This window comes from Primulina eburnea, chromosome 5, assembly GCF_022965805.1.
Source record: "Primulina eburnea isolate SZY01 chromosome 5, ASM2296580v1, whole genome shotgun sequence".
NCBI lineage: Eukaryota > Viridiplantae > Streptophyta > Magnoliopsida > Lamiales > Gesneriaceae > Primulina > Primulina eburnea.
The window spans coordinates 35,438,075-35,449,253 of record NC_133105.1 but is presented as its reverse complement, the minus strand read 5'-3'; the positions used below and the strand labels follow the sequence as shown (position 1 = coordinate 35,449,253).

Genomic DNA, 11,179 nt, shown 5'->3' with positions numbered 1-11,179 from the left:
GTGCCCGGGTTGAGGACCCGATTGACCAAATGATTGATGAAGTTGCTGGCTCGGGCCTTCAACCCGGTAACTTCCCTTTATATGTTATGCGATTCTTCCCTGGCTTTGTATTTGCATTTGGATTTTACCCTTTCCTGCTCTTTATGCAGATTTAATGGAAGAGGCTTTTGCCAAAAGATGGGCAGCCGAGAAGGCGGCCAAAGAAAGGAGGATGGCGGCTCGGAAGGCTGCAGCAGAAAAAAGGGCTGAGGAGGTGGCAGCTCGGACAAAGAAGGTGTCCCGGGTAGAAGTTGAACAGAAGAGAGCGGCGCCCGCCTCTCGGGAAGAAGAAGAGGACCTCCTGCCCCTCCGCCAGAGACAGAAAAGAGTTGCGACCACCCCGGTTGTGACTCTTTGCGAAGATGAGCAAGTTGGAGACCAGGCTTTCTCCCAAACGAATCAAGCGTTTTCTCTTCCGCCTACTGATCAGGCGCCCCTCCATAAGCCCTCCCAGGAGTCCTCCCAGGAGCTTCTTCCAGAATCTTTCCAAGGGCCCTTGCCAGGGCCCCTCCTCCCTTCGCAGCCCAGCGGGTCTGTCTTCTCCGCTGAAGGAGCCTCCCGGGTCGGGGCAGACTTCCTCAAGCAAATGCTCCTTCCTACTGATCAGGCCTTCCTGAAGAGCATGCCGCCGACCCCTCGATGCCTAGATGGCTTGAACAAACTTCTGGCTGTAAGCTTTTTTTTTTTTTTTTTTTTTGCCAACCCTGCCTTTTCTTTGAAAAATAGGGTGCACATATGTTGATGTCAGCCTATGAAGAGGTCTCCTCCTTAGCCAACCACCAGGCTCCCCAACTCCGGGTCTTCCAAGAAACGCACGAGCTTATTCAAGCGGAGCTTGCTCAGTTGAAGGGATTTCATACGGAGACGGTGGCAACCCTTCAGGGTTCCGTGGAGTCTGCCCAAGCGGAGCTGGCCAAAGCCCGGGAGGAACTAAATGAAAGTCATATCAGGGAGGAAATTCTTCAAAAGCATCAATCGATTCTTGATCGCAAGAACGCCTCCCTGATAGATGCCGTAGAAGAACAGATGTCCCGGGCTGAAAGAGCAGAGAAGGCTCTAGCCGAGTCTGAGCGCCAAAAAGAGCAACTGCGGACTTCCTTCCTGGAATCCTCAGAATTCAAGGCGGCCGTTGAGGATCGAGCCTATCCTTTCTTTAAGACCAGCTTCAAAAGATGCCTGCAACAATTCCAGGAAGCCGAGCTTATCCCCAAGGATAGAGCCAACTTTCCAGATTTCGGGCTAGCCATTGCATCCCTTGCAGGAGCCGGGGTGGGAGGCAATGAAGGTACATCCGAAGAGGAGGAAGGAGAGGAACCTGTAGAGGAGGAAAAGCAGGAGAAGTCCGTAGAGGGGGAAGAAGAAGAAAAACCTGGAGAGGGAGAAGCAGAGCAAATAGAGAAGCCGACAGAGGAGGAGAAAAAGCCAGAAACCAGCCCTGTGGATATAGAATAGGCTTGTAATCTTTTTATTTTTAAGTTCATTCTCTGTCTTTGGGCTTCGTAGTAATGCGATTTTTTCTTTCCTTTTATCCTTCTTCGCAATATTTATAAAAATTCAGCATTTGATCCTTATATGATCAGGATATTCTTGTTCTAGCAAATCTCACAATTTTACAAGTGTTGAGAACTAACCAAGATACCAAATTATGTGAACGGGTGTTAGCCTTCCACACTTTAAATAGATATCTGTGATGTAAATGCTTGAAACGAACGGACACTTAACAGGATGTAGTGCCCTGGGTTTATGAAGAGCTAAGGTGCGGAACCTTAGGCCGGGGAACAGGCCCCGGGACTTTGGAATGGTCGAGGTACGGAGCCCCGAGCCAGGGAGTAGTACCCTGGGCTTATGTAACACTAAGGTGCGGAACCTTAGGCCGGGGAACAGGTCCCGGGACTTTGGAATGGTCGAGGTACGGAGCCCCGAGCCAGGGAGTAGTACCCTGGGCTTATGTAACACTAAGGTGCGGAACCTTAGATCGGGGAACAGGTCCCGGGACTTTGGAATGGTCGAGGTACGGAGCCCCGAGCCAGGGAGTAGTACCTTGGGCTTATGTAACACTAAGGTGCGGAACCTTAGGCCGGGGAACAGGTCCCGGGACTTTGGAATGGTCGAGGTACGGAGCCCCGAGTCAGGGAGTAGTACCCTGGGCTTATGTAACACTAAGGTGCGGAACCTTAGGCCGGGGAACAGGTCCCGGGACTTTGGAATGGTCGAGGTACGGAGCCCCGAGCCAGGGAGTAGTACCCTGGGCTTATGTAACACTAAGGTGCGGAACCTTAGGCCGGGGAACAGGTCCCGGGACTTTGGAATGGTCGAGGTACGGAGCCCCGAGCCAGGGAGTAGTACCCTGGGCTTATGTAACACTAAGGTGCGGAACCTTAGGCCGGGGAACAGGTCCCGGGACTTTGGAATGGTTGAGGTACGGAGCCCCGAGCCAGGGAGTAGTACCCTGGGCTTATGTAACACTAAGGTGCGGAACCTTAGGCCGGGGAACAGGTCCCGGGACTTTGGAATGGTCGAGGTACGGAGCCCCGAGCCAGGGAGTAGTACCCTGGGCTTATGTAACACTAATGTGCGGAACCTTAGGCCGGGGAACAGGTCCCAGGACTTTGGAGTGGTCGAGGTACGGAGCCCCGAGCCAGGGAGTAGTACCCTGGGCTTATGTCTCCTCGGTTTTACGCAATATCACTTATAGTAGGCAAAAGTATGAGGAAAACGATCCTTTATTATTTCTTCAAAGTGAAAATTACATCTGATCATTGGCTAAGCATAATATTTCTTCAAATGAAGTACATTCCAAGGTCTCTTAAGAAGTTTACCCTGAGCATCCTCCAGGTAAAAAGATCCTGAACTGACTCTCCTAATGATTTTGTAAGGCCCCTCCCATCGAGCTTCGAGCTTGCCCACGTCTCCAGCTGGATTAACCTTCTTCATCACCAGGTCCCCTATTTGCAAGTCTCGAACTTGGACCCTTTTGTTGTAGGATTTCATGACCCGATTTCGATATGCCTCCATCCGGATCATGGCTTGATCCCTCTTTTCCTCTAATAGATCCAGTTCCAACGCACGGCTATCCTCATTGTTGCTCGGGTAAGATTCTACCCGGGCAGATGTTTGACCGATCTCAACAGGAAGGATGGCCTCAGATCCATATACTAGGCTGAACGGAGTTTCTTGAGTAGGTGCCCGGGGAGTAGTCCTGTATGCCCATAGTACACTAGACAATTCTTCTACCCAATCCTTTCCTTTGCCTTGCAAGTCTGGTCTTTAAAGCCTGCACAATGATTCTGTTTACAACTTCTGTCTGCCCATTGGCCTGAGGGTACGCAACAGAAGTGAAGGACTAGGTGATCTTCATTTCCCGGCACCAAGACGTTATTTCCTTTCCTTGAAACTGTCTCCCATTATCCGAGATTAATCGCCGAGGTATGCTGAAGCGACATACTATATTCTTCCATAAGAATTTCAGAACCTCTTGCTCGGTGATTTTATCCAAAGGCTCGGCTTCCACCCATTTAGAGAAATAATCCACAGCCACCAACAAGAATTTTTTCTGAGCCCGAGCAACCGAAAATGGGCCGACTATATCCATACCCCATTGGTCAAAAGGACAAGATGCCCAAATAGGCTTCATAGGAGTGGCTGGGCTGTGTTGAAAGTTTGAATGATGTTGACAGCCTTCACAAGTCTGGACCACCCGAGCCGAATCATGGTGAAGAGTCGGCCACCAGAACCCGGCTAGCATCGCTTTCCGAGCTAAAGATGTTCCCCCCAAATGTTCACCACAGCATCCTTCATGAATCTCTTGAAGAACATAACTCACTTCCTTCCCGCTCAAACACTTCAATAATGGCCCCTGGAATGATCTCCTGTATAAGATATATTTAAGAGAACAAACCTGGGGGCTTGTCTTTTTATTTTCTGTGCTCGAGCTTTCTCCTCGGGCAATTCATTGTCCCGGATGAATTTGATCAGAGGGGTCATCCAAGAATCCTCGGGTATTGTCAACATTTCTTCTTCTTCAATAGTTAAAACTGCTCGGGAAACAAATAAAACCTCCCGGGTGCTGTCTTCCGTCAAAGAAGCAGCCATTTTTGCTAGGGCATCAGCCTCTCCATTTTCTTCTCGGGGTATCTGTTCGATGCTCCAATCCACAAATACGACTGCCTGGGCTTTGATGAGATGCAAATATTTGAGCATTTTGTCGTCCTTGACCTCATACACGCCCTTGATCTGCTGAGTAATCAACTGTGAATCGGAATACAATATAATCCTAGCCGCTCCAATTTCTCGGGCAGCTCGGATGCCGGCTAGAACAGCCTCATATTCTGCTTCATTATTTGTTACCCGGGAACCAATTTTGACTGCCAATTTAATCTTCTCTCCCAATGGGGAGATTATCACGACTCCGACTCCACATCCAACTAGGCAAGAAGCCCCATCTACAAACACCCTCCATCTCTCTTCCTCAGCAGGTTGAATCATCTCAGATAGGAAATCGGATAAAGCCTGCGCTTTTATGGCCAACCGGGGCTTATACTCAATATCGTATTCCCCCAATTCCACATTCCATTTGATCATCCGCCCGGATACTTCAGAGTGAGTCATAATTCTTCCAAGCGGGCTGTTAGTAAGAACGATAATAGGATGTGATAGAAAATAAGGCCGCAATTTCCGGACAGTCACAACTAAAGCCAGGGCCATCTTCTCCACTTCACTATACCGCAGCTCGGGACCTCTTAGGGCGTGACTGACATAATAGACAGGCTTTTGATCCGAGCCTTCTTCCTTTATTAAGACAGAGCTGACAGCATATTCATGTAGTGGATAAATAGACAAACAACTTATCCCCGGGCTCAGGCTTTACCAGAACTGGAAGCTCGGCTAGATGCTTTTTAAGATCTTGGAAAGCCTGCTCGCACTTGTCATCCCATCCGAACTTTTGGGCTTTTCTGAGAACCTGAAAGAAAGGATAACTTCTGTGGGCTGACCGAGATATAAACCGAGATAGAGAGGCAATCCTCCCGGTCAGCTTCTGCACTTCTTTGACAGATCGGGGAGAAGGCATACATAAGACGGACTTCACTTTTTCTTGGTTGACCTCGATCCCCCGCTCTGTCACTATAAAGCCCAAGAACTTATCACTCTTGACTCCGAAAATACATTTAGCAGGATTGAGCTTGACTCCATAAGACGTCAGAGTGGTAAAGGTTTCTTCCAAATCAGCAATAAAATCCATCACCTCTTTTGACTTTCCCAGAATATCATCGACATAAACCTCCAGATTCCTTCCCAGCTGCTTCTCAAAGACTTTATCCATTAAACGCTGATATGTGGCCCCTGCATTTTTTAACCCGAAAGGCATCACAACATAACAAAATGTACCTCCCGAAGTGATAAAACTGGCCTTGTCTTGATCATTTTTTGCCAAGGGAATTTGATGATATCCCTGATAGGCATCCATGAAACTGAGCAGCTCAAAGCCTGAGGTGGAATCCACCAACTGGTCAATCCGGGGCAGTGGGTAATGATCCTTGGGACAAGCTTTATTGAGGTCCCGAAAATCAACACACATCCTCCATTTCCCGGCGGCTTTGGGTACCAGCACCACATTCGAGAGCCATGTAGGAAATTGTATCTCCCGGATGTGGCCGGCTTGCAGCAACTCTTTCACCTGTTCATCAATAACTTTGTCTTTCTCGGGACCAAAGTGTCTCTTCTTCTGTTTGATCGGGTGAGCTCCCGGGAGAATGTTTAACTGATGCTCAGATATCAGGGGTGAAATCCCTGTTAGTTCCTGCTGGGACCAGGCAAACACATGAATATTAGTCTTTAAACATTTAAGTAAACTGACCCGGGTGGATATATCGAGGTCTCGGGCCACCCGGATCTGTCGGCCTGGTCCTATCTCCACAGCTTCCTGCTCTTCCTCTGCCACAAAGTGAACTTCTCCTTTCTCCACTCCACCCTTCCAAACTTCCTCCACCCTGGGTTTCTTCCCCTCCTTTTTCGACTTGCCCTGATCTGCCCGGATACCTTCCACATAACATTTTCGGGAAGAGGGTTGATCTCCACGAACTTCTCCCACCTGGCTTCCCACTGGAAATTTGATCTTTTGATGATAAGTAGATTCTACTGCCCTCAACTCATTCATGGCCGGCCTCCCCAGAATGATATTGTAAGATGATGGGGAGTCCACCACTGTGAAGGTGGTCATGACCGTTTTCTTGATGTCCCGGGAGCCTAGAGTGAGTGGCAGAACAATTTCTCCCTCCAGATAAACTGCATGTCCAGCAAAACCAAAAAGGGCAGTCTCCACAGCTTCCAACTTAAACCCTTGCGAATCCATATGCACTAAGGCATCTTTGAAAATCACATTGACTGAACTGCCGGAATCCACGAAGACTCTCAGAATGTCGTAATTGGCCACCCGGGCTTGGATAACCAAAGCGTCATTGTGGGGCATGTTTATTCCCTTTAGGTCTTCCGGGCCAAAGCTGATCACGGCCTCGTTCCTCCTAGATCCTTCCACCTCCAGACACTCCCGCCTACTTCTTGATTTCCTGGCCCGATTTGAATCTCCATCGGTGGATACTCCCGATATCATCTTAATCAGTCCAGCAGCAGGGGACGAAGGGCTCCTCTTCTCAGGTTCTGGCTCCCTCTTCCTACCCATATGGTTTCCCGGGTTGTTTCTTGAGTCTACTCGAGCATGAGATACTGGTGGCCGGGGGGTCCAAGGTGGACCTCTCGACCTTTTGGTGTACTGGTCGTGCCCCTGATTGGTGGGTGGGACATAACTTCTTTTCAAAGCTTTACAATTCTCGGTGCTATGCTGACACACACCATGCCTGGTGCAAAATCCACTTTTCCCGGGTTGGGACAGCTGATGACTGGGAACCGGATCCCTACTGCATTCCTGCAATTCTCTTTCACGGATAATTTTCAAAGGCACATGCGGGGAAAAGTGCCCTGGATTACCCCGCCGTGGTCCCCTCTCCTCGGGCTTAGGTGCCCGGTCCCCTCTTTCCTTCCTGATGGCTTCCCTCTTTTGTTTCTGGGCTTCCTCCATATTGATATACTTCTCTGCCCGAGACAGCAAATCCTCAAAATCTTCAGGCACTTTTTTCGTTAATGACTTGAAAAACTCACTTTCTTTTAAGCCTTGAGTGAAGGCAGTAGTTTTTGTCTCTGCAGCACAAGTTGGCACATCCAAAGCCACTTTGTTAAACCTTTTGATATACATCCTCAAACTTTCCTCCGGCCCCTGTCTCACCTCGAACAAACTGAAAGCAGTTTTCTTATACTTCTTACTGCTGCTGAAATGGTGTAAGAAGGCTTTCTGAAAATCCTCAAATGATTTAATACTCAATGGAGCCAACCCATCAAACCATCTCTGAGCTGAGTCCACCAGCGTGGTCAAAAACACTTTACATTTGATCCTATCGGTGTAACAGTGCAGCATAGCCATATTCTCGAACCTGGCCAAGTGTTCTTCCGGGTCCTCGTTTCCATCATACGCCCTTACTTTAGCGGATTTAAAGTTTCCAGGAAGAGGTTCCCGGATGATAGCCTCAGCAAACGGGCGTCCCTTGACAGACGCTCGAGAAGTTCCACGATTTTCCAGCTGTCCTTCCAAGACTTTCATTTTCTGTTTTAACTCCAGCATCTCCTCGACTATCGTTGGTGACTTAGAACCAGCAGAGGATTCCTCCACTTCTCCCCTCTTCTCCTCCTCCCTCAATTCCTGCTGCTGCTCCTGCTCTTTTTCTGGTTCCTTCTCGAGTGGTATATCATGGTGGGAAGCTTCCCGCCTAGCCATAGCTCTCTCTACGGCTTCATTAATGCGTTTATCAAACTCCGCTGGAGTCATAGTGATAAGATCGGGAGGAGCGTCCTCTTGTCTTGAATGATTCGCGTCAACTCCCTGGACCCGGGAAGTGTTCTGGTTAGTTTTCCTCGTGTGAGCCATATCAACGTCTTAGTCTCAATTTCCCACAGATGGCGCCAATGATGTGATCCGGGTAAAATGGATGAGCAGGGTCGGGTGCTCCACCGGGTCAAATCAAGAATTTATAGTGTTGTTTAGGAAAATGAACAAGGTAGATGGCTTCGATCGTGACCTGCAAACAATGAAAGGAACTCGTGAATGGGCGCCGGAGGGGTGTCCGGCGTGACCACTCCGATGCTTAAGTCAGCAGGTTTGTCGAGAGAGAAACATAAAGCAATATGTATGGATGCTTGAGAGTGAAGAAATTTCAGACCTGTAAAATGTCAACGATACCTGCTATTTGAAGAGAAGCTAGGGTTACCTTGATGCGCGTGCTCACCTACTACTTGTACCCTCGGACGTTGACAGCCTGTCGGGTCCCTTTCTACCCGATAGCTTCGTGGGTACTCCAAGAATAAGGGACGTTGACTGCATGTCCAGTCCCTTTCTTCTCCATATTTTCGGGGATACGTCCAGGCGAAAGACATTGACTTCCCGCCCAGTCGCTTTCTTCCCTACAATCTATAAGATCCTCTAAGTAAGTTACTCGAGTATTGAGCCCTCGGCTTTAGCATGAAAGCCCGGTCCCTAGTTGCCCGGGAGGTAAGTAAATACCCGGCCATGCATGAATCGCCCAGTCATGTAGGTAATAATCGCCCTCCCGGTTTCTATATGGGCTACTCAATGAAACTTCCCGGGTCATCCATGACCCGGGCCCTTATAGGGGTATCACCATATATGTTTCTTTTTAACTATGAAAAAACAAATTAATCCTCCCTACTGTTTATATCGAATAATAACTGTGTAATCTAGCGTGAAAGTAAGGGACGAAAATAGTGTTTTTCCGTGTACTTATATTTGGATGGATGTTATCGAAATTAATTCAAGCATTCATGTTATTTTAAGACTAAAGGTAGAATATTTGTCGACAATGTATTTCTTATTAATTAATCATAAAATATTAATTAATATTATATTTTAAGTGAATTGAAATACGTTGGGTTGATTTAAAATTGTCCGGAATATCAAAAGGAGTAGGTCTCATGTGAGACCGTCTCACGGATCTCAATTTATGAGACGGGTCGACCCTACCCATATTCATAATAAAAAGTAATATTTTTTCATGGATTATCCAAATAAAGATCCGTCTCATAAAATACGACCCGTGAGACCGTCTCACATAAATTTTTACCTATCAAAAGATGTAAAACAAATCATCAACAGGCAATATTGATAACTAAAAAATGTCAAAGAGAGCGAAGTAAATATAAAATTGAAACTTTTATTCATGATTTTTTATATATATAATATATAGGATCGAGAATTGAAATTTTTATTCTTGATTTTATAAAGATAATATACAGGATCGAGTGTTTTACGTTTTACCAAAAGTTATAGCTGGTGTTAACGTTACAACTTAAATATTTTTAAACCGTACAGCAGCTCAAGCAACACGTCTCGATTGTTCTACCTAGCATGGACAATTATTTTACCCAAAAATCTCTTTCTCAATAATTGCACTCCTTGCAATAAAGGGACATGTGACCTTGGTTCTGATACAAATTGTAGCAACGAGCGCTTGCCGCTTTAACAAAAGTTATACCTGATGGTAACGGTAAAACTTAAATCTTTTTAAACTGTACGTCATCCAAGCACCATGTTTTGATTGTTATACCCATCATTGATAATTATTTCATCTAACACAATATCATATTACATATGATTAAAGTTCTTAAAAGCGTAAAATATGGCAAAGTGAGTATTGTGTCCAAATATTACTAGCCACTAGTTATAAGCGTGTTTAATCAAAACCGAAACTAAATAAGATATCACATCTAAAACAAATATGTGAACAAATTAACAATACTTTGACCAAATCGTTCTACTCACAATTCATCCCCGCTTAATTTTAGAACACTTAATTAAAATTAATTAGGTTTGGCCGGTAATATTGAATTTTTTTTCGAGAGAAACCTCGGTCAATAGATGTCTATTCGCTAACACTATCGGGCTTAATGCGTGCCTGAAAGTCACATAATTTGGTAAGCCGTGCTTTGCAAACACAATACGATAGACTCGATCGAAAAAATATTTGTATGAATAGTAACTACCAATCATTTAACCACATGCTCACAAAATAGATCTATTCATTGCCTAACTTGAGCTGTAGCCCAGCTCAATTTTTTTAAAATTACCAAAGTACCAAGCCCAGCCCACTCCTTCGGATGCCAGCCTGCTTCCTTATTTATTTTTCCTGTTGCATACGCATGAGTATGTTTTCACGAGGCACGGGAACTAAAGGACCGGCGCATGCCTTTTGGATTCCTTCTGGCTTAGTTCGATCCACTGTCCGATCTGTTGTTCTTCGTGGAATTTCTAATTCTTTTCTCTAGTCTGCCCATTTTGCAAGTTTCCTTTCGCGGTCCTGCTATTTGCACAACATATGCTTGATATATTGGCTCAATGAGTAAAAAGGTTACTGGTTCCAGTTATGAACAGTTGGAATTATTTTGTGGGCTTACTTAATTTAATTAAATGTACATTGACAAGTTATCTAATAAATGACCCAATAAAATGATCTAATTAAATATGGGTTTCCAACTATTAAATAAATTGGTATTATAGAAATTCAGCTCAATTAAGTCTTCTATGATGGGTCGAAGATTGCTAAGGTTATATAAGGTTATGGTCCCCGAGGCACAGAGAATAACATAGAATATATGTGGCGCGCATATTTTAGATCTCTTTTATTCTCTCATCTAAGGCAAGAAAAAAGTTAAAACGTCACTACTCGTTTTCCTTTAAAATATACTAGAATTTTTTTCCTTTTCTTAAAATACATTGAGCTGAATATACTTACATATATATAAATAATTTTCACACTTTAAAATAAACACACCGACTAATTATTTGAAAATCCAAAACGCAAGGCAAAACATAAAATCGTAGGATGTCAACCAAACCTATAACTAGTATTTTTCAAAATAAAGTACAAGCATCTTAAATCCTCTCAAAACCACTCAAAAGCATCAAAAGTCATAAACGTTGTAGAATTTTTAAAATCATACTAATGCAGAAAAACTATCAAAGGTCATCGGGTTATGTGCACCATCAGTCCAGCTAATTTAACCATCAAGTCCTCCAATATCA

The 11,179-nt window shown here is 45.4% G+C and overlaps 2 protein-coding genes across 2 annotated transcripts; both read right to left on the bottom strand.

Moving 5' to 3' along the window:
- Positions 1-2,802: 2,802 nt before the first annotated feature.
- On the bottom strand, positions 2,803-4,743 carry LOC140831505 (uncharacterized). The gene is made up of 4 exons (XM_073195259.1): positions 3,938-4,743; positions 3,512-3,686; positions 3,291-3,355; positions 2,803-3,238 (listed from the first exon to the last, which is right to left on the bottom strand). The coding sequence occupies exons 1-4, from the start codon at positions 4,741-4,743 to the stop codon at positions 2,803-2,805; spliced, it is 1,482 nt and encodes a 493-aa protein (XP_073051360.1).
- Positions 4,744-4,855: 112 nt separating this feature from the next.
- LOC140831504 (uncharacterized) lies at positions 4,856-8,011 on the bottom strand. The gene has a single exon (XM_073195258.1). It carries the CDS (start codon positions 8,009-8,011, stop codon positions 4,856-4,858), a length of 3,156 nt encoding a protein of 1,051 aa, XP_073051359.1.
- Positions 8,012-11,179: the final 3,168 nt, after the last annotated feature.